This window comes from Oryctolagus cuniculus, chromosome 6 (genome assembly GCF_051225735.1).
Source record: "Oryctolagus cuniculus isolate XC-2025 breed Fujian yellow rabbit chromosome 6, ASM5122573v1, whole genome shotgun sequence".
Lineage (NCBI taxonomy): Eukaryota > Metazoa > Chordata > Mammalia > Lagomorpha > Leporidae > Oryctolagus > Oryctolagus cuniculus.
In genome coordinates this window covers 44,958,175-44,985,561 of record NC_142872.1, presented here as the reverse complement: position 1 = coordinate 44,985,561, position 27,387 = coordinate 44,958,175, and the positions used below count along the sequence as shown (strand labels likewise).

At 43.2% G+C, this 27,387-nt stretch overlaps 1 protein-coding gene across 8 annotated transcripts in view; it reads right to left on the bottom strand.

Annotated features, from left to right (window-relative positions):
* SGCD (sarcoglycan delta) overlaps positions 1 to 27,387 on the bottom strand; it is a 1,076,594-nt gene that overhangs the window by 75,495 nt on the left and 973,712 nt on the right. Inside the window, exon 7 of one of the 8 annotated variants that reach the window (XM_089336164.1) lies at positions 156 to 27,356. The exons of the other annotated variants lie outside the window; for them this stretch is intronic. Coding sequence (XP_089192290.1) covers positions 27,254 to 27,356 — 103 coding nt within the window. The 3' untranslated portion in view covers positions 156 to 27,253. Of the gene's footprint in view, positions 1 to 155; positions 27,357 to 27,387 lie in introns of those variants that run through there. 8 annotated transcript variants of the gene reach the window in all.

Below are 27,387 nucleotides of genomic sequence, written 5' to 3'. Positions count from 1 at the left end.
GCATTTCAGCTGGATCCGCATGCCTTAAGGGCTGATTATGAGGCCAGAGTGCTGTTAGGACATTTGCCATTCTATGGGTCTGCTGTGTGTCTCCCTTCCCATGTTGGATCATTCTCTCCCTTTTTTATTCTATCAGCTAGTATTTGCAGACACTATTTTTGTTTATGTGATCCCTTTGGTTCTTAGTCCTATCATTACGATCAATTGTGAACAGAAATTGATCACTGGGACTAGTGAGATGGCATTGGTACATGCCACCTCGATGGGATTGAATTCGAATCCCCTGGTATGTTTCTAACTCTACTGTTTGAGGTAAGTCAGCTTGAGCATGTCCCGAAATGCACATCTCTTCCCTCTCTTATTCCCACTCTTATATTTAACAGTGATCACTTTTCAGTTAAGTTTCAGCACTCAAGAAGAATTGTGTATTGATTACAGTATTCAACCAAAAGTATTAAGTAGAACAAACAAAAAAAATACTAAGAGGGATAACATATTAAGCTGCTCATCAACAGTCAGGGTGAGGGCTGATCAAGTCACCATTTCTCATAGTGTTCATTTCATTTAGCAGGTTTCCTTTTTGGTGCTCAGTTAGTTGTCACCTATCAAGGAGAACAAGTGGTATTTGTCCCTTTGGGATTGGCTTATTTCACTCAACATAATGTTTTCCAAATTCCTAACAGGGATCACTTTTCAGTTAAAATTTAAACACCTAAGAATAATTGTGTGTTAATTACAGAGTTCAACCAATGGTACTAGAACAAAAAAAAATAGTAAAATGGATAAAGTATTACATTGTACATCAACCGTCAGGACAAGAGCTGATCAAGTCACTGTTTCTCACAGTGTCCATTTCACTTCAAGAAGTTTCCCCTTTGGTGCTCAGTTAGTTGTCGCCAATCAGGGAGAACATATGATATTTGTCCCTTTGGGACTGGCTTAATTTACTCAGCATGATGTTTTCCAAATTCCTCCATCTTGTTGCAAATGACCGGGTTTCGTTGTTTTTGACTGCTGTATAGTATTCTATAGAGTACATGTCCCATAATTTCTTTATCCAGTCTACTGTTGATGGGCATTTGGGTTGGTTTCAGGTCTTAGCTATTGTGAATTGAGCTGCAATAAACATTAATGTGCAGACTGTTTTTTTGTTTGCCAATTTCATTTCCTTTGGGTAAATTCCAAGGAGTGGGATGGCTGGGTTGTATGGTAGGGTTATCTTCAGGTTTCTGAGGAATCTCCAGACTGACTTCCATAGTGGCTTAACCAGTTTGCATTCCCACCAACAGTGGGTTAGTGTCCCTTTTTCCCCACATCCTCGCCAGCATCTATTGTTGGTAGATTTCTGAATGTGAGCCATTCTAACTAGGGTGAGGTGGAACCTCATTGTGCTTTTGATTTGCATTTCCCTGATTGCTAGTGATCTTGAACATTTTTTCATGTATCTGTTGGCCATTTGGATTTCCTCTTTTGAAAAATGTCTATTGAGGTCCTTGGCCCATCTCTTAAGTGGGTTGTTTGTTTTGATCTTGTGGAGTTTCTTGATTTCTTTGTAGATTCTGGTTATCAACCCTTTATCAGTTGCATAGTTTGCAAATATATTTTCCCATTCTGTCAGTTGTCTCTTCACTTTCCTGACTGTTTCTTTTGCAGTACAGAAACTTTTTTTTTTTAAGATTTATTTTATTTATTTGGAAGGCAGACTTAGATAGAGAGAGCTCTGTCTCCACTGGTTCACTCCCCAAATGGCTGCAACAGCAGGGTCTGGGCCAGGCTAAAGCCAAGTGCCAAGAGCTTCTTCCAAGTTTCTCACTTAAGTGCAGGGGCCCAAGTACTTGGGCCACCTTCCACTGCTTGCCCAGGCCTATGAGCAGAGAGCTTGGTCAGAAATGGAGCAGCCAGGACTCGAACTGGTGCCTACATGGGATGCCAGCATTGCAGCCAGTGGCTTAACCAATTACACCACAGTGATGGCCCCCAGCTTGCTTTGTGACACAATGTCTTAAGTAGGCTCTGGATAAGATGAAAGGAGGTGACTACCCTGGATGTGGTGTCCAGCACAGGGTTCCCACAGGCTCACTGAAGCTTAGCCTGCAGGCACAGCTTACTTCCAAGTATACACATTATAAATTACACCTACAGACTTGTATATACAAGTACTGTAGAATTATGAGATTATAATACAGCTATTGAAGGATTTTTCATGAAAACAATTATTTTTAGGCCCTGAATTATAAAACATCTGTTAGATTTTGCCATCATATCACACAGCGAAAATCATTTAACAATTTAGAAATATGTATTATAGAACAAGAGAGGCATGATAGGCAGGGTTAGCAACTGGGAGAAAATCAACTTGCAAATGTGAAGTCTGATTTGCCACTAAATAATAGAGCGCTAAGAAAGGGAAGTAAGAATTAGCATTGAATGGGTAATCATTGAAGGCAGCTGATGAGCATATAGAGCGTCACTGTACTATTCTCTCGGCTATGTTCAAAATTTTCCTTAACAAAATGTTAGGCGGAAAAAAAGCTCACATTCAGCTTCCACTGGTTCAACATGTAACGTTTCATTTTGTTTTCCTACACATCATGCCTCTGTTTACACAAGGAGAAGAAATGCCTAGCATTTGTGTCACATCTTCCTATACTCTCCCGATGGCTGATATTTATAGTAAATCATGGTATTTCTCATCTCAGGATTTCAGGTTGCTACTATCAATTTATCAGAGTTGTTGGATGAAAACATTATTTGCTACTTATCTCTTGCAAACATGGAAGGTTATTTTCATACTTAACTGTTTTCTTCCAGGACATTGTTTGGTTTCGGGATGATTACTGTTTAGGATTACCCATACTGGTATTTCAAGAAATTGAGCTGGATGTGATTTTTTTTTTTCACTGAAGTTCTAATTCAGTTTCTATATGGCAATAGACCTAATGATCAAGCCCGAAGTTAAGATTCTAGTATATTAATATCAACTCCACACATCAAAATTTCCTTTTCATCTTTACATATTGACAGCCTTTCTTTTTATACTCCAGCACAGCTCATGTAAAATTGATAGGTATTTTTCTCTGATTTGCATTTCTATTTGGATGATGAAGAACAGATGAAAATCAGCGCTAATATATATTCATGTGATACTCCATTCTTGTCCAGGCAGTCTTGCACAGTGCAGATTCTCAGGCACATGTGAATTCGGTTGCTGGGATCCACACATTTCCACTCCAGGAGTTGGCACACGAGTGTACTTTAGCTCAGACTGACTTGTCGCCCGTTTTTGTGTGGCACACAAACTGAGATTAAGATTTGTATTTATATATGGCTAAACTTAAAAGAACATTTTGTGACATGGGAAAATTATGAAATTCAATTATCATTGTTCACAAGCAAGGGGATTATTGGGATACAGCCATGCTAGCTTCTCCAGGACTTTTCTACGGCTGCTTTTGAGCTACAATGGCAGAGTTGATAACTGTGATAGTGACCATATGGCTCACTGAGCCTAAACTATTTCATAGCCAATCCTTTGTAGAACAGGTTTCCTGATCCCTATTTTGGTCCCTGTACAATAGAATGATCACCAATAATGGATAAACTACATCTGTAAGGGCAAGTGTGGCAGCTGCACACAGCTCCCGAGCTCCTCAAATGTGGCCAGCATAGCCGAGAACACGATTTCTTCATTTTGATTGGTCTAAAAAGCCTCACATTCTTAGTAGACAATGTGGTTGGATCTGTCTATAATGGCAAATTCTGTCCCATTTCAACACTCAAACTATAGTATCTTGCCAAGTTAACAAAATCTAGGGTGTGCATTACGGTGAAGCAGGTTAACCTGCTGCTTCTGATACATCCCTTACTGGATGGCCAGCTTGAATCCTGGCTGCTCTACTTCTGATCCAGTTCCTGGCTAATGTGCCTTGGGAAGCAGTGGCACATGACTCCAAGTGCTTGGGCCCCTGCCACTCTCATTGGAAACCACATGGAGTTTCTGGCTCGTGACTTTACGCTGGTCCAGCTCTGGCTGTTGCAGACATTTAGGGAGTGACCCAGTGAACTGTCACTCTGCCATTCAAATAAATAAATAAATAAGTGTTTAATACAGTATCATCTAGGGCCGGCACTGTGGCACAGTGGGCTAACTACCTGGCTTGAAGCGCTGGCATCCCATGTGGGTGCTGCTTCAAGACCCGGATGCTTCTCCTCCAATCCAGCTCTCTGCTTTGGCCCGGGAAAGCAGTACAAGATGGCCAAAGTCCTTGGGCCCCTGCACCTGCATGTGGGACCCGGAAGAAGCTCCTGGCTCCTGGCTTCAGATCAGCGCAGCTCTGGCCGTTGCGGCCATCTGGGGAGTGAACCATCGGTTGGAATCTCTCTCTCTCTCTCTCTCTCTAACTCTGACTTTCAAATAAATAAATCTTTAAAATAAATAGGTATCATCCAACCTATTCCTCTTAGTGCTCACTTTTTCCACTTATTTCTACATCTACTTTTTCTACATTCTACATCTGCATTTTTCTACATCAAACTAATTACTTGTTTATCCGATGCTTTTGGAATTTCTTCCTCCCTGGATTTACTGCTAGCTCTTCTTCCCCTTAAAAACAGACATTTACTAATGACTTGGCCACATCTTCTATTTATAATTGTTTTCCTGACAATAACTTTGACTCTCATGGCACCACCTGTCACAGCTAAGCAGATGGCCTCCCTATCTGAACACCCGAGGAATGTTCCCACAGTTTAACTGCCGGCTGCACATCTCTCCTTCAACAATTCACCAGCGTCCAAATCCAGCCTCATCTTTTGCCATCCCCTTCCTTCCTCCTGAGAAACCTATTTCCTAAATTTTCCAGAACTCCCAATTGCATGGTTACATCTTACAGTCCTACAGCTGCTTTTAATTACAACTTTTTTAAAAAGTATTTCTTTAAAAAGCTATTTTACTTGTTTGAATTATGCACTGGAGGATGGAGTTGGGGAGAAGCAGGCAGGCAAGCAGAGATCTTGCAGATCTAACTGGTTCACTCCCTAGATGACCACAACAGCTGCGGCTGGGCTGGGCTCCGCTAATCTTAGGTGCTAGAATCTCAATTCAGGTCTCCCACATGTGTGGCAGGGATGTGATCCGATTACTAGAGCTATCAAGTGCTGTCTCCCAGGGAGCATATTAGCAGACAGTTGGAATTGGGAGCGGGGCTGGGACTCCCATATATGGGGTGCAAGAGTCCTAAGCAGTGTCTTAACCCCCTGTCCTGCCGTGTGGGTGTGACTAATGCAGCGAGCTAGAGCACCCAGAGCCCAAGCCCCAGGTCTGAGAGGTACTAGGGGAACCTGGCCCCAGGCCCACGGGGTTATGCTGAGCACTGTGCACTGGCAGATATGGGTCTTCAGCACTGGAACGCAGGTAGGCTCCCTGAGGGCCTGCAGGATCTGCTCCAGGGACTGAGGAATATATTAATAATGCTCACAGTCTTGGAGCTGCAGGATACAGAGGGTCCTTACCCCAGTCTTACAGGGTGCATGCCAGTTACACTGGGGAATGGAGACTGGGGACTGGGGACTGGGAGCCACCAACTTAAAGCAGAAAAATGAAGGGAGTGCCTTTTGATTCCACAGGGGAGCATGAGTTACTCCAGGGATTACAGGGCCAGTGTCAACAGATATTGGGCACAGGGGACCTGCCCTGAGATGCCACAGGGCATGCAAGGGTCGGGCTGGGGCTTATGCTATGGCCGCCAAGCGCTGTGGTAAGAGCTGCTTCTTCAGGTCTGGTCCTCTGGCATTGTATACCGGCCGCTGCTGCTGCTTACTAGCCCTGAGAAGCCAGGGAAACTTCCATAGATGGCACACAGCAAGTCTGGGCCTGTGCCCAGAACTCCGCGGCTAAGGAGTCACAGAGTCCTCCTGCTCTCTGTCCTGGAAAAGGCCCTTGCTGTCTCTGGAGCCTTTTGGTAAACTCACAAGGGGGCTGCCTGCTTCCTCCTAAGATGGGTGGAATTCAGCAGCTTCTCATTGGATCTAACATCTTAGGGGTGGAGCAAGCAGTAGAAGTTCCGCCTTTGGAGCAAAGAAGTCACTCAGTCCTCAGTGAGCCTCCAGTTTTGGTTTCAGGTCACTGAGGACTGGAGAATTCTCCCGCAGTCAGGGCTGCTCACCCGCAGTAGTAGCAGAAGCTGTGGTTCTCTGTGTACCCCTTTCTTCTCCTGGGAAAGACGGCATCCCCCTCTCCCCAGAGGCCAGCAGAGGTGGTGGTGCTTTGTTCCTCTCTCTCTGCTGGCTTCTGCAGATCGCGTCAGTTCTCTCCTGAAGTGCTCCCTCAGTCCGTCTCTGCAGTTCTACCATGTTGTATACACAACCCTTTTCCTGCAAACCGGTGCCCGGGTCAGGTCGCCAGGGTGGGAATGGCAACAGCAGCAGCGGATCTGTCTCCCTCTCTCTGCTCGTTTCCAGAGTCTCTGTGCTGTTTGCACTTCTCGTCACTTCTCTGCTCCAGTGTTCTCTCAGTCAGTCTCCTCAGTTCTCATGTTCTAGAGCTAAGTGCCCTTTCCCAGCAAGAAGGCATCCCCCAGCCAGCAGTACATGTTAGATAGGTGCCAATACCTCATGTGGAAAGCATAGACATTGCTGTAGAGATGATAACAGCTGTTTCAAATGAAAAAAAGGATGATAGGTAATCCTGTACCAAGATAACAGACAACTGCAAGTTGAGACCAGATTCCACGTGAACCAAATCTGGATTCTCTGAGTCACTATTTGTTTCTCTAAGATAGTTCTAGATCTTTGGACAAACAGACTTCTTCTCATTGATGACTGTTTTCTATGTCTTAACTCACACAAGAGACTTATCTCTTATTCTAAATTGTAAATATTCTTCCCAGCTTTCTTCCTGACTTTTGCTTCTCCACTCAGAATCTTCCCTGCATATTCAGGCAATACCCTTTCTAATAACAGCCACAATGACCTCATCCGACCGCCCAAAGAGAAGAGAGAACCCCAAATTCTCAGTCTCGGATGATCTTTTGTATCCGCATCTCATATACAATATACAATTTCAGTCTTATTCTTCTATGATCCAGCTATTATGCTTTCCATTTCCCACACTTGGCAATTCATACGATGAACTAAATTACCTCTTTTTTCCAAAACTCTGTCCCCAAATGTTCCTCTCCTTTGAGATTTCTGAGAATAATGTCTACCTTTCTTAGTGATTTTTGTTAGCAGTGTGCTTTCCAGTCTATTGCCTCCTATGGTCCAGGGGCTGAAATTTCAACGTCTTTGGGAATTTCATAGTCTTTCATCCAAAAGCTTAACAAGACCATACATGCATCACTATGTGTCACTTTGTTGCTAAGAGGCCTGAGGAGACCTAACTAGTTGATAACTTTTGAATACTTTAGATTGGAATAATTTTCCATTTAAGAAAAAAATTAACAAAACAAGTTCGTGTACACTCTTCCCCTAGCTGCCTCTAATAACAGGGTCTTTCATAACCATGACACACCTGTCAAGACTAAGACTACAACGCCTGTCCAATGCTATTAACTAAGTTACATGCTTCATGTGGATTTCACCACTTCGTTCACTACGTCTTTTTCTGTCCAGATTCCAATCTAGGATACTACATGGTACACAGTAAATTAGAGATCTAAATGAATACATGAAATGACTGGGGCCCAGAAAACCACGTGGCATTATAGAAATCAACTACGCTCTGAACCTTGGTATTTTCATCTGCAGAGGACATATAATAGGCCCTCTTAGGTTTTCGGATTGCCCAGCAACCCTGTTCCCTTCCTTCACAGATTTCCTCTCTCCTAACTGCATACAGTCCAGTGGAGCTGTAATCTGGGCCCACACTACCAGGGTCAAAGGGTTGGTTATGGAACCCAGACCAAGACAACCTGGCACTCCTGTCTGGGGCATGGCTCTTGAGCAGGAGGAGAAAATGACCAGAAACCAGGGGTTTCTTCATACTTCACATTGACCTACCCAACGTACTCCTCTGGTGCACAGGGTTTCTACTGGTTGGGCTTCTGAAGACTTCTAACTTCTTTCCTGTCACTGTGCCTACTGATTTTACAAGCTTCCTGACATTTTTTTTTTAATCTCATTTTTGGTAACTAACCCAGAAAGAATTTCATTGTTTACTAGCAAAGAATTCTAAATAAGGTGGTGGGTAGAACAACTTTAGGTTCAAATGAGCTATTATCTATGAAAGTCCATGATAAACAGTAACTTCTAGGAATATTCTGGTTGATACAGACATTCATATTAAAATCCATTTGGTCACTCTTTCACGCAACCATAAATAGCAAAGATTTATGCTGACAACAGTTATACTAAAAGATAGCAAATGTTTCAAATAATTATCAAGGCAATTCAAGACTCAAGTGTTCCGTAATACTTCCTGCTCCGCAGTGAGATTGGCTGAGTGTGTTTGCATAGTGCTGAGGTCTTGGGAAGAGCTAAGACACATATCAGCAGAGTTGCTCTTGCTACCTGTCATCGTTGATTGTCTCTCTGGTCACTAATACTACTGAAGTGCCTAAGTGGGTGCATACTGGGTCTGTGTACCAAGACTCTCCAGAGCAACAAAACTAAACGTGTGTGTGTGTGTGGCATGTCTCTGTGTTAATGGGGGTCTTCAGAAAGTTCATGGCAAATGTAAATTATCTTTTAATTCCATTTTCCCCACAAACTGTTTGAAATCTCCTTGTCTAAGAGAGGGTTTATCAGAGAATCTAGCTTATAAGACTATAAAGACTACAAACTTCCACAACAGGCTCTGTGCAATCCGAAAATACAGAGCAGCCAGTGTGGCTCAGCCAAGAGGCTGGAGCCTTGGAACAAGGAAAGCCAGTGGTGCGGCTCCCAGTCTGGGGCCAAAGGTCCTATGGGGAGAGGGCCACAGGTGTGAGCCCCAGAGTTCTAAGGCCACCGCAGGCATTTGATAGCCATGGGAAGCAGCAGGAGAAACTCACTGCGCACTGGAAACAAGAGCCCAGCGAGTTCCCGTGCTCTGTTTTTCTGTTTCACCTGGGCGCTCAGTTATTGGATGCCGGCCGCCAACCCCGTGGGCAGACCTTCACCCCTTAGTTTGCTGAGCTGCACACCAGCCTTCTCAGGAACCCCTCCCAGGCTCACCCCTAACTCCACCTTCCTCCGTCCTCTAGGCACCCCTCAATCCAGTGAAGAGGACAAAGTGACCACCACGGCCCACAGCGATGGGCTCCTCCCACGCTTCCTCTCTTCACCGGTCAGCAGCACAGCCATCAGGTTGGGATGGGCAGGGCTGACGACCTCTGGCACCACGTGAATGGCATGTTTCCCCTGTACCGCTACCAACCTCAGGTTCCTATCAGCACAACTTGACAGCAAATAGCGATTTATGACAAGAGCCGATACAGTGGGAGAGCAGGGTCAGTGAATGGAAGTGTGATACATTTTCCTGGCGGAGGCTGCCTATTTTATCCGGCACATTATCTGCTGTCTTCTTCAACACGTGGCTTTGATAACAGTGACATTTTGGGCCCAAAGTTGAGGAAAGAGAGTCCCAAATAGCTATTCAGTTCTGTGACACAATGCCAGCACAAATTGATTTTTCTAGTAGCTCCAATAAATAGTTCAGTTCCCCCCTCTCACTTTGTTTCATTATCCCTGCTAAATGATTTTTAAAGAGAAAAAGAAAATTGCTTGGAATGAAAAGGTGGGAAGCAAAGAAAGTTGATTCCACTTGAATGTGTGTCTTTTCCATTTTGCCGATTTTCAGATTGTCTCAGTCCCCATCTGAGACCGTTTCACAGTCCTGGAGAACCCCACTGCCTCTTGCTGGGTGGGAGGAACACATCAAGAAGCAGTAGTCTGTTAAATGCTACTAGTGTGTGGGCTGGATTCCATGGAATCCTCCATGTGCCTCAGCCCCTGGCCAGCCCTGCCTTCTCTGACTAATCCATCTTCTCACTTTGTCACAGTAGTGTATTTCTATAAATCCATCATTTCTCTATGTGCCAGTGCCCAGGAGGTGGAGCACTGTCTGGTGAGGCAGGAGCATATCTGGAGCGACTGTCTGCTGGAGCAGGTGCCTCTGACGGATGGTCTCTGTGCAAAGGGCCGTTTGGAACAGGAGCTATCTTTGAAAAATGGGACTGTTCCTGGGGGGACTCAAACACATGAATAATCAGAACCATGGTTGTTAAATCCTTGACAAAGGCTGACAATGGGAGAAGAAATGGTCAGTTTTCAGGACTGGTCCTATGAAGGCTTCCAGATCAACTTTCTTTGTGGCTTTGGTTTTGCCTTTAGAATTCCTAAACGTAAAGCTAATCAAAAATTGAAGAGCCATCCTGCTATTCCAAGAAGTTACTCAAATTGGTTCCCTTTGAAGTGCCTTGCTAAAGTCATGTCATGGATCTAAAGCAAATTTAATCATCAGCCACAGCTTTGTCGCCTGGATGCTAGCAGACCTATTTAGCAAACAAGTAAGCTTTGTACCAAATACTGTGGATCTTCTCTGTACAACAGGGTTCCTGTTCAAGAATGAATACAGCTGGGGACCAGGTGTACAAGACTCCAGCCTGCCTCGAGAGACTATCCATCAAGGTACTACTGCCAAATGAGGCGCCACGTATACTGATTCTATCAGCAACCTTGCCTTTGGCCGTGGCTGGTCGGGGGGATGCAAAGGCAGTGAAGGAAGGAGACAGTGCCTGTGCAGACTGTCGTGGTCCTCATAGTTGCTGGGTATATGACTCATGCGGAGGTTCAGAGGGCAGGTGAACATCTGAGGAACAGTGTAGCCTCGGTGTCCTTGGATTTAGACAAAGCAGGATTCAAAAGGAGGTTGAGTCATTTATTCATAATATAATCAATGAGTTATTAATACATTCCTCAAATTCTCTATACTTTAGTTTCCTTTTCAAAGACATGGGGATAAAATAGTTCCTACTTCCTGCAACTGTTCTGAAAATTAAATGCAACTAAAGTGTTACACTGTTCAGTATATAGTAGCCAATTTTCTTAGTAATTCATGGAACAGCAAAATTCTTTCTAAAGAGTTTTTCATCCAATTAGAAGAAAGAACATGAAAGTCATATCCTATGGTAGAAACAAAACATCAGCCTAGCTTCATTGCACTTCAGTGAATGTTTGCCAAATAGCTACCATGGACAGCAGTTACTACCAAGACTGGAAAGTGAATGACCAATATCCATGTAGTCTCCCAAGCTGTATGATAGAAATTGACAAAGTGTGCATGCGGAAAAAAAACTTGAGAACGCATCTAAGGTGCTGCAGAAGCCCGCTCGAGTTCTGTGGGCAGTGAAATACCCACATCCCTAGGAGCTATGAGGCAAGTCCAAAAGATACTCATCAGGACTGCCAATGCCCTTCTGCTCGCCCTGACCCCCTTCCAGCCCTGCCTGCTTCATCAGATGGCGGGAAACAGCTAACGCAGGCAGTACGGCAGCATGCCCAACGCCAGCTCCCTGCAGGGAAGCAAGTGAGGAACAAAAAGGATTCAGAGACACAGAATGACATTACTGCCTTTCCAGTTCATAGCCACTTTTTCCTCCCTCAGTTTTTTCTCCACCGTCGTCCATCGCTCTCTCTTACTGTCTCACGCAAGCTTAAGTCTGACATGTTCTGCTAACAGCTGCCGCTGGCGGAACAGCCCATCAGAGTTCTCACCCTGACATTCTCCTCCCCTGCGGTGCTGGAGCAGTTGACTCCACTCCATCAGCCATCTCCTTCTGCACCTGCCCCTCTCCTTTAAGAGCTTTTTAAAATTCCGCTTGCTGGGTTTGAACATATCTACTCTTTTGAGAACCATTTCCCTCCCCTCCCCCCAGCTTTTTTATCTTATCTCTTTGTCAGCTCCTTTTCTTCCTCCTCTTCCCTAAATGTGTGAATGGCTTTGTCTTTATGACCCTTTGTTCTTCCCCTCCTCTGCAGGTGGCACGGCAGCTCTGCCTTCTCCTTTGTACACCTGTTCTGCTTACCTTACCAGGTATCCCGATCATTGGGCTTTTTTTAAAATTATTATTTGACTGAAGACAAAAAGCTGAAATACTCCAGCTGTGGTCCCAATCACCCCCACAAACCTCCTAACATTCCTAGGGTTCTTTCAGGTTTGGCAACTTGGAATGGGATTCTTCATTTGATGAATATGGACTACAATGTGCAACAGGCTGGAAAATGTGAATGAGCCTGCAGCGTCCACGGCTTTTCCCAATCTGCTGGGGGAAAGAAGTAACTTAGCCTGGAAAGGCAAGAAATTAATTATAGCTATGATCGTGTACAAGTCTGACACCAGTTTGGGGTTCACAGAAATGTACAGGAGGAGGTTATAATAATTATTTTCAAAATAATTATTATAATTATACTACTAATTACTATTTTTAAGCTGAGATCCAAAGAGTGAGGAGTGGTTATGCATAAAGAAGATACGGAAGTGTTCACAGGCAGAGGACTATTCAAAGACCAGCTGGGGTTAGAGAAAGCATCTGAGAATCTGAAAATAATTCACCATGGCTGGAATCCATAGTTCAGGGGAGCAAATCAGGGGTCAGGCACCAAACACCAGTCTCAGTTGAACGTATCCTGATCACAACCTCATGAGACAGAACAGATTTATTCTTTCCCTTTTTTTTTTTTTCTTTTCAAAAATATTGGTTGGGGCCGGTGCTGTGGCATAGTGCGTAAAGCTGCCTCCTTCAGTGCCAATATCCCATATGGGTGTGAGTTTGAGTCCTGGCTGCTCTACTTCTGATCCAGCTCTCTGCCATGGCCTGGGAAAGAAGTAGAAAATGGCCCAAATCCTTGTGCCCCTGAACTCACGTGGGAGATCTGGAAGAAGCTCCTGGCTCCTGGCTTTGGATCAGCGCAGGTCCAGCTTTTGGGGCTAATTGGGGAGTGAACCAGCGATGGAAGACCTCTCTCTCTCTGCAAAATTCTAATTTTCACATAAATATTTAAAAAAGCAAACATATTTATTTATTTACGTTGAAAGTTAGAGTTAGAGAGAGAGGAACAGACAGAAAGAGATCTTCCATCCACTGGTTCCCTCCCCAGATGATCACAATGGCCAGGGCTGGGCTAGGCTGAAACCAGGAGCTTCTTCTGGGTCTTCCCCCTTGGTGGCAGGGACCCAAGCATTTGGGCTATCTTCTGCTGCTTTACCCAGGCCATTAGCAGGGACCCGGATCAGAAGTTGAACAGCTGGGACTCAAACAGCACACCCACAGGGGATGCCAGCATCACAGGCAGTGGCTTTACCCACTACACCACATTGCACCGTATCTTTCTTTCTTGTCGCAGCCTTCTCACTTTATCCTTATCCCACTCCATTAGAATATTTCCACCATTCGAGGGTCCTGTAACCTCTGATGTTCTAAACTCCAATATAGTCTATAAAGTACTCCATGAGAACAGAAACACTAGCAAAGTAGCACTCTGCTATACTAGTTTGGCAATTCATAATGTCCAACTGGGATCTTACTCATCTGTCCATTCATTCATTCATTCAGTGATCCGATGTTTGTTAATGATCTAATGTGAAAGGATCTGGCTTATGGATGTTGCAGTCCTGCAGAAGAGATAATCACCTAGTTAAAAAAATGACTGAAAATTTGTTGAGTTTGGTCTCATCTTTCTGTTTAATCTCACTGAACTGACATTACACTCCCCAAGGTTTGCCTGGAATTAGACTCACCACCATTGTGTACCAATACATTGTCTACTAAGCCTCATAGAGGGCCTATGAGATGAATCTATTCCAATTTTTCTTTTACCAGTGAGGCAACTGGTAAGGCAGTGAGGCAACAAGAGGTGAGGAGACTTGTTCAGGGACCCACAACTGGTGACAAAACCAGGAACTATGTGAATCTAGAGTGTAGGGTACTATGTGGGTGCTTACCAAGTGTTTTCTAAGTGGAGGCTTAGTTGTTCTATTTAATTAATGTACCATGGAGTTGGGTTTTATTTATTTACTAAGGACATTTAGACCTAGGTCAAGCACAACGAAGTATAAAATATTCCAAATATAATTTTCTCTATGGGATTCCCCATCTTCTTTCATAGGGTTATTTCTACCAGCTGACCCTAATTTAATATCCTGGATTTATCTGTCATTTAGCAACAATTTATGGAATAAGCGTGCTAGTCACTGTGTTAGACACTAGGGATAACATGGCTGGGAGGGGGGAAACATACTCAGATTTCCATGATGGTTTTGTTTACTCAGGAATGCAAACATGAATAAAACACACCTAACACTGAATGTATAAGAAGAACAGAAGCAAGCACTACAGTAGAGGAGAAAAGTACTTAAGGCACGGGGTGGGGGGAGGGCTCAGAAAGTGATCCTTAGGCTCAGCGTAGAATTTAATTTAGCACAACGATGCTGGGAGGAGATGGATGAGGTCTCAGACCTGGGGGCCTGTGTCTGTTTCAAGAGCTTACACAGCTTATCAACTCAGTACAATCTTCCAAGATGAGCAATTTCGCGTTCAGGTATTCCCTATGATCCAGGATGCTTTCTTTGGTAGAAGTGAGCACGGGTATACACTGCACATCTGTTCCTTTAAGGTTCGTGCTTGGCTGTCTCACTCAGAAGCCCCCAGCTCCCTGCTGTTAGAGGAACCCTAGTGGAATCATGTCTTTCCTCTCTCTGTTTTATCATCGACTTTGGCAATTTACCTCCTTCACTGAAATGTATCAACTGCTCTAATGTCTTTTGCTTTCTTGGGGATTCTATATCAAACTTCCTGTGTGAGTGTGTGCTGGGAGGAGGACAAGGCAGGGGTCGGGGGGAAGGGACATGTTAGCAGCAGCTTTGCCAAACATCCATTAATCCACCGTGTGTGTACCCTCTGTGTGCATGCTCCCAAGACCATAGACTGGTGCTGTGCCCAAAGTATTATTTAGCAGTCTGAAGTATAACACTAAACCTCCCCCAGTCCTTGACCCCTTGTATCTCAAAACCCTGGAGAACTTAGCACCTGCTGATCAAATCATGTCCTTTGTTTCTCTTCACAGTTCAGCATGCTGGCTTCTTCCTGCATTTTCCATTAGTTCTCTGCCTAGTGTTTTCCCATTCCTTGTCCATATTGCATTATTTTTTCTTTATTTGGCTACTGTATTAAACACTATTAAACACTTCAGGATAACCTGAAGATATTGCCTTTTTAGTAGAAACTGAAGTGAGTATTTGAATTTATGCAGTATGAATCTGGACAATAGGGATACAGAAAGTCAACAGATTTTTTTCACTTTTATCTACTGCAGCATAAACTTTTTTCCAAAGTATTCTATTCTTGCTGCTTTCCCACACTAGCAGCTAGTTAAGGGGCAGCACTGTTGCACAGTGGGTTAAGTCACAGGTTGCTATGCTGCCATCCCGTATCAGAGTGCCGCTTTGAGTCACTGTTGCTCCTCTTCTGATGGCTAACATACTTGGTCAGGCAGCAGAAGATGGCCCGAGTACTTGGTCCCCCTGCCACCCACCAGGGAAACTTGGATGGAGTTCCTGGCTCCTGGCTTCACCCTGAGACCCAGCAGTTGACAGCCATTTGGGGTAGTGAACTGGTGGTTGGAAACTCTGCCCTGTCTCTACCCCACCGCCGGGCTCCACATTGTTCTGCCTTTCACATAAATAAATAAATAATTTTTAAAAGGCTAGTTACCATGTACTTCTACTGATGGCATCTAAAATTTCATTGCAGAGATTGTCAGGTTCCTGTCACATACTATGAGAAAACATTTTTATTTCTCAAAGAGAAGGAATGCATAACCTTCCTCCCTATACGTTTTATGCCATCACAGCTGTGGCAACCTATCTACATATTTTTAATTGAACTGACATTCTACTTTCTGTTTTCTCTTTTTAAAAGCAGAAATCCTCAAATAAGTCAGTAACATGTGTCATGTTTGATCTTTAGCAAGTAAACTACTGAGAAATGTATCCGACTTAAAAACGCACCTGGCTTTTTATCCTTCTTAGACCTGGTCTAACCGGGTTCTCATTAAATCCAGTGGCTGGAACACAGCACTTCCGCCGCAGTGAAATTCATTATGCCAGCTCTCAATTAAATAGAAACCTGTTGAGATTGTATTTTCACCTTCCTGACAGCATTTGCTGGGGCAGCCTCATTCGACGCCATCCATTTTCAGACGGAGAGCTTGGAACTGGCATGTTTTTCATCCATAAGGTTACCTCAATTTGTGAATAAATGAAGCCCATGGATGGGAGCACAATGCTGCAGAAGCACTGCAGTGACTAACATGGTAGCGCTTCAGTTCTGCAATTAAAATTTGTCTCCCCCGTCATCTGTACATGAAAATCTAAGCTTACTGGCACAACATTCAAGTTCTTTATCATGCACCCCCGGTGCACTTCACCAGCATCATCCTCTGTCCTTCTCTGCCCCACTCTGTTGCCACAGTCACCCTGTTTCCAGTGGATCAGGCAACTTTATGTCTCTGTGCCCTACCACATGCTGCTACCTCTGTCTTTGGAGGGCTTTGACCTTCCCTTTCATTTTGGTGAACTCCTACTCAGTCTGGAGCCCCAACACATAGGTCTTTTATTTTCTTCCATGCTGTCCCCTTTCATATACACCTTTTCTACAACTGACTTGCACACTTGGAATGTAATGTGTTCATGGTTGATTCACTTCTGCATTCCTAATTCCTAAGCCCATGTAGGACACATTTACGTATGAGTTGAATCACTGAAGTGCAGGCATCTGAGACACCGACAAGCCCTCCAAAATCCAAAGAATTCATTTCGATTCAAACTTTTATACTTAAAGGCACTAGTAACCTCATTTTGAAATTGGGAAAAGTGTAGAAAAATTAACAGATTAAGTGACAGAGGTAGGATTATCTGACTTCAGTCAGGATTCTAACAGTCATGATACAAAGCAGGCATGTAATTGGAATACAAAGTACAGAATGAATGATATAAGCAGCCTAGTATGTAAGAGCCCAGGCTTGGTCATCAAGGGTGTCTGCTGTCAATGTTGAACAATCCACTTAGCTGTGTGGCTCAAGGTAGGTCACTCCAGCTCTCTGAGCCTCAATTTCCAGGTAATATCTAAGGGCTATTTGCAGCATCAGCTTTTAATAATGCTCTTCCCCCGAAGTTTCTTCTTACTTGCAACCTACAGAATATTTACCAGACAGAAACAGGTGGCTATAGTGAACAATGCCTAAATACAGTGTTGATATTTGTAGCAAAATTTAAAGAGAAATTCTGAATTCTTGCCCCAGAATTTCTTAGAGGAGGAATTCTCTGTTTGCAGCTTGAAGGAAAGGGGAGAGCCCAGTGTATGAGTAAATAAGATGGCAACTAAAGTGAGATCCATTAAGAATGAATCCAGAAATGGAATCCAGACAGGGGGTGAGGGAGACAAAAGGAAAAACTAGAGAAGAGAAGCAAGAAAAGAACAAAGACTTTTAGAGAAGACAGAATACTAGGTCAGATAGCTTGGGGACTTTTTGGAAAAGATATTTACCATTGAATTTTAGCTTGTGTTGCTTTCTGATATTTTTAGTAAAGTCTTCTGTATGTACTAGAGTTGTACATGCATAGTCTTTTCCAGGTAAATTGATAAATGCTGAAATCCAGATACCAATCAATGTGTTATTATATGGGCAAGCTAACGATGATGGGATGATGCTCTTTTGGGCACTCCATATATAGGCTGTTCCTTGCTCAAGGATAGAACCTGTGTATGTATATGTTTGTGGAAGGAAAATCGAAATCCTAGGCATCATAGAGGTGTGCATTTGTATAATGTTCTAATATATGGTAGGGTTTCATTCTAACACAGTCACTGTTATATCAATCCTCTGACAGATGGAAGTTTTAAGTGACCTGAGACGTAGGGTATTTTTTTTCTAACTTAAACAAAGGTGATATATCTATATATCTAGAGGGGATGCTTGGTCTTACAATGAATTTACTGACAGAAAAGGAGTTCAGGGGCTGATGCTGTGGCGCAACGGGTTAACGCCCTGGTCTGAAGCACGGGCATCCCATATGGGCACCGGTTCTAGTCCCAGCTGCTCCACTTTCGATCCAGCTCTCTGCTTTGGCCTGGGAAAGCAGTAGAAGATGGCCCAGGTCCTTGGGCCCCTGTACCCGTGTGATAGACCCAGAGGAAGTTCCTGGCTCCTGGCTTTGGATAGGGGCAGTTCTGGCCGTTGCAGCCAACTGGGGAGTGAACCATCGGATGGAAGACTTCTCTCTCCCTCTCCCTCTCCCTCTCTACTTCTTCCTTTCTCCCTCTCCCTCTGCCTCTGCCTCTCCTCTTTCCGTGTAACTCTGACTTTTGAATAAATAAATAAATTTTAAAAAAAGAAAATGAGTTAAAACATCAGAAATGATCATGAAACTAGTAAGGTGGCCTTAGGAAGGAAATTTCATTTTCCACAATCTCTCAAAAGTTTTACATCAATCACTTTTGGCAGACATTAGGGGATAGGATAATCTTAGCTGACATCCAAGGAACCTATTGATGAAGCAACACTAAGGGCATCAGCTGAAATCTATACATATGTAACTTTTTCCCCTTGTGTTTCCACTGTTCCTTGTTAGGTGCACAGACTCACTTGGACTTTTTAACATGAAAAACGACTAGAATAAAAGTTGATGTGCCCAGCATAGCACTGGCACTCCACAGAATTATCCAGGGCTATAATCAATGCTGTAACAGGGAAATTGTGGTTCTCCCAGGTGTGGAAGCAGCTTCAGTGTCTTTCTCTAACCCCCAATTAAAATGTGTGCTTCATCAACTGCTTGCTCTGCTTCTTTTCACCATTTGAAGGACAGAGAGGGAATTTTCAACTGTTCGTGTGCACTTCCCTTCGCCTGGTTTACAGGCAATCATATCACTCCACACAAACTATAATTTCCTCTTTGTTATCTTCACTTCCTTCAGACAAACATGATTCACTGAAGAAATAATAATGAGCCATTAGCTTTGATGCCTGTGCTGCTGGGATGGAGATGTGCAAAGACTGGAGATTAACCCGTGTTAAGAAAGGCAAGAAGAATTACACTGCTAGATACTATGAGCAGCCCTCAGTGCATTTCTTACTCTCCCATATACCTAGATCCTTCTCTAAGATCCTGAGTGATTGCTACAGCTGTATATAGAACCTGAACAACTAGAAGATCAACTGTGTATGATTGTCCAACAAAGCTATTCTTAACTCCAATAACTGCTGTGCTCATCGGTTTATTCATTTACCCACCCATCCTCCCATCTCTTCACTCATTCACTTATTCAACATTTGCTGAGTGCCCACTCATCTTCTAGGTACTGTTTCACAGTTTACACCAGAGAGTGTGTACAGCAACAAATGCATTTGGTATAGCACTCGTCCCCTTAGGCTATCCTCAACCTTGACTATACCATGAAATCAACAGGCATGTTCTCAACAATTCTGGTATTGAGATTATACCTCTAAAGATTCTCATTTACCTCTCCTGAGATACGGACTAGGAATCATGGTCATTTTTCAATTTGCCCAGCGGTTCCAATGTGAAACAAAAGCTGATAATCACTGGATTAGCATTTACATCCCAGTAAGGGAGAGGAACATAATAAAGAAATGCATCATAATTATGTGATATAAAAGGACAGAAAGTCCAATATTTCATTCTTTCCGGTTAGTTCTGCCTAGTCTCCATTCTGAGATAAGGCCAACAGAAAAATGTGTTAATCTGTATTTTTACACATTTTCCCCATGGTGTAGCTTCTCTTGTGAAAGCATATCGGTGAGGTCATGAGCAGAGAGCTTAACTTCAGGCCTTTCTTGCCATATCCCCCAGCTACTTTTCCTAATCAGAAAGCACTTTTGACATAAATGCAATGGCAAGAGATGCAATGTGACATTGAGATTTTTTCTGTCTGTTAACTCAAAGATTTTTGTTTTTTACATGGTGATATGGGTTAGCAGGAAGGAAGTAGGTCAGTCAGGCAAATATGAAAATTTCTGTCCTGGCTCCTTCAAAATCCTTGTATAGGTTCCTGAATCTCCATGAGCCTCTTGGTCCTCACCTGTAAGATGGGGAAGAAAACAGGGCTTTTCCCAGAGAAAGTTCTCTTGGGAAGATTAAATGAGGTAAGATATAGGCACAGGAGCTTGCTTCCTAACTGCTGATTACTTTGCCTGTGTATTCAAGGTCTCTCCTGCTGGGGAAACAAGACTCCCCTAGGGCAAGGGTCACACCTGTCCTGATCATCACACATGCCAGACACATAGTAGGCATTCAAGTATTCGCGGAAAGAACTTGTTGATGCGGGCTCCATGTATGCGTTAGCAAGGCACATCCAGCTAGAACCCAAATGGAACCTGGTGGCAAAGCTCATCTCAGGCCTTTTGGATGGGCTCAACTAGAGGACTGGCACTCCAGGACTGCTTCCTCTGGTTCTACTGCATAGGCCAGGTCCCCAGATCAAACTTTTCAAGTGGGACCAAAGAGTCAGCACTGGTTAGCTTATCTCAGCGTCTCAGGCTGAACCTTCTCAATTGTGTTTCCAGGGCTGCCCCCACAGAACCATGGAAACAGCACTCCGACTGCGTGCTATTCATCTAGTAGACTGCATTAGCAGTGTCTGTTCAGGGGACACCAGCCCTTTGAAAAACACTGCTGGGGTTGGCTTTTAACGGCCTCAGGGGTATCTAACTACCTGTTATTAGCAAAGAGAATTAATTTCCTGGGAAAAAACACAGCAGCCACTACATCTTACATGTTAATCTAACTCCACAATAGGTTGCAGACAGGAAGCAAGAATTCACTGGCACCAACCTGAGGTTGTGTGATAAAAATCCATCCAAGCCACGTAAAAAATAGGTTCCCAGAGGGAAGAGAACAACAAAACTCATAAGGGCGGATTGAAGAATTGAATGGAAGATCAGAAACTTGAAAAGTATATGTAAAAACAAACGGGCAATCTCTTAGGGTTATACAAAAATACTCAGGTCAAAAATTTTGCAAAATCCTCATTAGAATTTAATGTATAATTTCGTTTCCTTGGTACAGATAGGAGAAAGCTCTCGCTTTTTAGCAGTAGTCAGCAACAGAAGTAAAAGGTGTCCAGACAAGGCATTTGTTTCTGGGTTGTTCTGTTTGATCTGGTCCTCCAGGGAGCTGCATTGAAATCTCTATTTCCCTTCTAGTAAAGGCTGAAGGAAGTGAGGAACTGGCGGTATTTGGCCAGTGCAGTCTTAAAGGGAGCAGGTTTGAACACATTTTGATCCTTGATTGCTGTTCTATTCCATTTTATAAAACAATGCCATTCCCTATTCCTCAGTATGGTGCAATGAAATTTAGAAAAAGTTCAAATGCTATTTCCAGTGTGGGTGCTTATCAAACTCATATTCCTTTTTTTATATTTTTATTTGTTATTGTAACTAGAACAGATTTTATGTATTTTGCAGATATGATTCCAAGAAGACAATAACTCTCCCTCCTCCCACCCACACCTTCCTTCTTTTCTTTTAATTTCTTTTTTTTACAATTATATATTTTGAATTTACTTTATAATCACAGGCTTATTGCTCCTCTAAATAAAGAGTTCTACAAGTAAAAGGTAGGAAGACCACTGTTCTACAGGATACAGACAAGGGTTATACACAATAAACAAACCACAAGATGTCCATTTTGCTCATATACATAAAGCTTCATTTTATACTCCATGTATTATCTCCCAAAAAGCAAAGAAGATGTATTTGTCTTTTGGGTCTGGCTTATTTCACTAGGCCTAACAGTCTCTAGTTGCATCCATTTTGTTACAAAAGACAGGAGTTTAATCTTTTTGCCGACTGAGTAGTATTTCATCATGTATACATACCAGATTTTCTTTACTGAGTCATCAGTTGATGGATATCTGCATTGATTGCATATCTTAGCTGCTGCGAAACTCATCTTGCAATACCACAATGTATACTAATTTACCTTGTTGGTGTAGTGCTTCAGTCTCCCAGTGTATTTTCTCCTTAGGAGAAGAATTGGCTCTTTTGTGCCTCCAGAGAGACTACAAATACATTTGCTATAAGAAAATTTCAAAAGCAGAGCTAAATTTCACTTTTACTTTTGGAACCAACTTGTCACATTAATCAGATCCCACCTTCTCTACTATTGTTGGGATAAACTTGATTTAGATAAAATACCACTATTCATCTGCTATTACTTATAATTGTAGGATAGAAGGAGATGATAGTATCACTTGGACAGATTCCTTGGACAAGAAAGTTCCTGAAATGAACATTTATTAAGCTGTAAAATCTACATAATGTTTGAGGGAGTTTGTTTGCATCCTACCATTTAATTTTCACCAAATTCTCCTGAGGCCAGTGGTCTTATCCCTTTTTCATTAACAAGGGAAATGGACAAAGGTCCTAAATCCTTTCCCAGGAGCAGGTATTTGGTGAGTTAAGTCACTGCTTGGGTTGTCTTTATCCTGTATTGGAGTGTCTGGTTCAATTCCTGGATACTTTGCTTCAAAGTTAACTTTTTGTTAACACCCATCTTGGGAGGCACCAGATAAAGCTTTCAGGACTTGGGTTCCTGTCGCCATGTGGCAGACCCAGATTGAATTCTGGGCTCCTGGCTTTTGCCAGGCCTACCCCTGGCTACTGTAGCTATGTGATGAGTGAAACAGTTCATGAAATATTTCTGTGTATCTCTGTCTGCCTTTCAAAAGTAAAAAAATAAATAAGTAAAAACAAATGAATATTGCATAGTCACACCTTAGCAGGTGTCAAACCCAGGAGCTAGTTGCGTCTAACAGCCTGGCCCCAGAGCTCTGCTCCTAACCTTTACCATGTACTGCCACCAGAGCACAAAAGAGGTTTCCTTTTTTTTTTTTTTTTGACAGGCAGAGTGGACAGTGAAAGAGAGAGACAGAGAGAAAGGTCTTCCTTTTGCCGTTGGTTCACCCTCCAATGGCCGCCGCGGCCGGTGCGCTGGGTCCGGCGCACTGCACTGATCCAATGGCAGGAGCCAGGTACTTATCCTGGTCTCCCATGGGGTGCAGGGCCCAAGTACTTGGGCCATTCTCCACTGCACTCCCTGGCCACAGCAGAGAGCTGGCCTGGAAGAGGGGCAACCGGGACAGAATCCGGCACCCTGACCGGGACTAGAACCCGGTGTGCCGGCGCCGCAAGGCGGAGGATTAGCCTAGTGAGCCGCAGCACCGGCCAAGATGTTTTCTAATAAGCTGTTAGTTTCTCCACCTCTGCGATAGCAATGACGTCAATGCCTCCCATCTGACTTTAGGAAGTTTTCCAGGGAGTATTTGTAAAAAATACTTTGAAAATGCTTTGCAACTTACAAACCACTATAAGAATTGAATTGTTCTCTATATAGCCATATTACAAGGAATATAAAGGAATCAATGCTGGTCACAGATTCTGCCTTTCAACTACTCAGTGAATAGAGCTTTTCAAGAAATTTCAACTTAACTAGAGGGTCTTGGTGAAATTCTATCTAGGAACAGCACTTCGGAGCCTGAATCTTACATTCTTCTGAGTAGACAAGACCTAAAAGGTCATTTAGTTGTCTTTCCTCCTCCCAATGCTTGACCCACCTTTGTAATCACTCTGATATAATAGCTCCCTCTTGCTATGAGTCTTTCAGTGACAGAGTGTGTCTAATGAACATGGGAGATCATTTACCACTTTAGAACATTAAAGGCTGCTTTCTTAAAGTAGACGGTCACATTTTGGTTCTGCCCCCTTAGCTCCTGAGACATTCTAGGTCATTAAAATAAAGAGCAAAATTCTTTACTTGTAATAATATCCCACCTTGCACCAAGAGAAAGGGATTGTGCCTTTACTTGTTCCATTAGCTGCATGGCCCACTCTACGGGATTATGAGAAGACAAGGGACAGAACCCTTCATCATCCTATCCTTACTGACTTCCGGAGCTGTAGAATGAGCCACTGAAGTGCCGAATGAATTGTAATAACTTCTCCAGTGCTGAGAGCAGACCACATCCAATCCATTAGGGCTGTGTGTCTCACAAATGGTTCTCAAAGCACAGCCTGCTCACTGACAGGGACACGCAATCAGAGGACGCCTGATGCCTCCTGCTCCGCATTTCAGTCCTCGTCATCATGCACATTTTCTATGTACATCTGCATGCAAAGCTGAAGGGCATTTTCCTCATTTCCCTAAGAGCTTTCCATGAGGACCAAAGGGAGAACCATAAAGCAATAGACAGATGCATCATGTTAGGAAAGGTGTCAACACGTTCTTTTAATCAGTACACAGTCAATATTCTCCATCATGAATAACTAATTAGTGTCTCAACTCTGTTACTCAGATGTCATTGCAAAAATCTATCTGAGGAATGTCATCTGCACTTAAGGAAGGGACAGGAATCGTAATTAAGTTTTAAGCTATTTCTTCAGCATGAAGCTGCCACGAAGTGTGAAATGACTATAATTCACATTTTTAAGACCCTGAATTTATTAGCATCTACTTTCTATTCAAGGTTAGGGGTATAGCACTTGGACTGTCAAATGATTCAAATTCCTCTGTGCTTTGTTATTTTGGAGTGAGTGTGTCGGAGCTCAGATGTCAAGCAAGGAAAATTATCATTAATGAGTTAGGCTGTATTTGCGATAGAAATCCCAAAGAAACGGCAACTCATGCCCCTGTGTGAACAGGAAGCAGCAGTGAAAGGTCTGTCTCGGTAAAGGGGGTCTTGGCGTTCCTCTATAAATTCTGACAACCATGGCTGACAGCATGAATAGGAACTGCAGGCTACGGGCTTCAAGTGAAGCATGGTTCTGCTGGAGTTTGACTAAGGCAGGACCTGGAGATGAAAAGAATGGGAAGTTTTGAAACTGCTTGTGACACAGAGAGGGCTAGAGTATTGCCTTTTGGAAATGACTTATGGACGGAATAAAGACAAGCCTGGGGTGAACAAGTGCTGAGACCACACTCCAGACCCAGGAGGATTTTGAAGCGCTTCTCCAGAAACAATAGAGACGTGACTGTCTTTTTTGCTGACTGAGCACACACTCTTGTGGAGAAAAGATTTGTGATGATTCATCTCGACGGAATCAAAGCAAAGGTGGGAGACATTCCAGTTAGTGAATGCAAAAATAAAGAAGTGTAGAGTGCTATGTGTGTACTAGGGAGACCATAATGAGCCTGGGGCCCTACCAATAAAGTTGTCCTTAGGTTAGGAAGAGAGGGTAGTCAAAAACAGAGTGTTCAATAAAAACGAAGAGCAGCAGGAAGGCTCTAAGGCATTCTTGAACAAAGAAGGATATTGCGATATGGGTGGAGCCTACCGAGAATAAGGTCAAAGTTTACACATTAAAAAGCAAGACCTTCCAGATTTTACCCACTATGCACACAGTGGCATCCAGAGTTAGCTCAAGCAAGGAAGTAGATTTCCTCTTTGGAAAATAGATCAGCCCAACAGAACAGACCTATGGATTCATTTACCCGTGAAGTACCATCAGGATACAAAAACAAAAACAAAAAAACAAAACCATGAGCCAGTGTTATGGCCCTAAGCTGCTGCCTGTGACCCCTGTATCCCACATGGGCTAGAGTGGTTTGTGTTCCAGCTGCTCCACTTCAATCCAGCTCTCTGCTCATGTGCCTGGGAAATCAGGGGAGGATGGCACAAGTACTGGCCCCTGCACTCATATGGGAGAGCCAGATGGAGTTCTGGAATCCTGGCTTCAGCCTGGCCCATCTCCTGCCATTGTGGCCATTTGGAGAGTAAACCAGCAGATGGAATATCTCACTCTATCTCTATTTCTTCCTCTCTCTCTTTGTAATTCTGCCTTTCAAACACATAAATAAATCTTTTTTAAAAATACACATAAAACTATCCAAGAAACAAGATCTGCTTCATTCTTAAAATTGAAGAGACATTCACAAATCACCAACCATGTGATATACCGCCACTCAGAAAGTCAGAGATCCAAATTTAAAAAAAAAAATAAATGTGGAAGAAGAAACTTGAAAAGACCATTAATAAAATCATAAAGACAAAAAGAAAATAATACACCCATAAATTAACACAGGTTCCCTACAAAAGGAGACCATCACAAAACAAACTTTTGGAAACTAAAACATGACAGCAACGATTAACATTTCATGGAAGTAATGGAAAAGACAGAAAGGGAGAACAGAAGGAGGAACAATAACAACATGAGAAGGATGGAAAAGGCGGGAAAGGGGCATGGGCAACGAACAGATGAGAAGCTGGCGTGTGTGAGTGCTCTTCTTGGGACCTTTTATCTTCAGGTCAGTGGGAGCCACTGAGATTGGGGAGCAAGGGACTGACATTCTGTCCACCACAATACAGGGTCCAAGACCAGGAAAATAGGGAAGTATATCAAGTGTCCACTGGGATCTGACTGCCTTACTCCCACGTCTATATTGTTTTTATAACCATTGAAAACTCTGGATCAAGAAAAAGCAGTCCATTGGCAGACAGATACATATATTTTATTTGCTCTGGCTCTCATGTATTTCAGGTAAAAACAACTGTCAGCTTGTTCCTCTAAACTCCCATTACTCTTTGTGTTGAAAAGGTTATAATTGGAATAAAACAAGCTTGGCTTAGTGCCAGGATTGCGAAGGGTGTAATTAACAACATTTTCTGTCTATATACCCAGCAGGGCCATCCCACCGAGGGGGGAAAAAAAGGCAGAGTCAAAAGCAGTTGCGTGTTTCTCAAAAATAATAGAACCATAGACCCCACACTTTACATAATAAATGAGAGCAGCTGACATTTTCATCAAGGTAAAAAGACAATAAAGTCACAGTACTGCTGTCTGAGGTGGAAGAGAGGTGCACTTGAGAAATTTCAGCAAATAAACACACAGGCCCATTCCGCTGCAAGAGGGCGAGAGGTCAGGATGTCTATTTTTAAGATATCATGGCAGTCTTACAACATAGATAAAAGTGCCCTCTCATTATGGTTTTGTCTTTTTGATGGCCTTTCCTGCATTTTAATGTCATATCTAAAAAGAATCTAAAAGCTAGAATTTTAAAATTCAAATCAAAGTCACTCATCTGGGATGCTGCTAAGCATGTTGGCGGAGGGCCCCTTTCAAAGTGGAGGAAAATGGACTGATGGTGACAGTCAGTCAGGCGCCTCCCTGCACAGCCTTGATGGTTCTGCTGCTCACTGACAGTGAGTCCAGTAACGTCTGCACGTGGTTTGGAGAGGGGCCTGTGAAATGCTTCGGCTCGTTTTCAAGGCATTTCTCCCAACATCTCACTGAATTCCAAAGACTTCAATGCCACTTTTTGGAAGGATGCCTGGAGCATCAGGCATGGATGATAGTTCCATGCAATGCTGGTTCAAAAATTAGAAAGAAATGAAAATC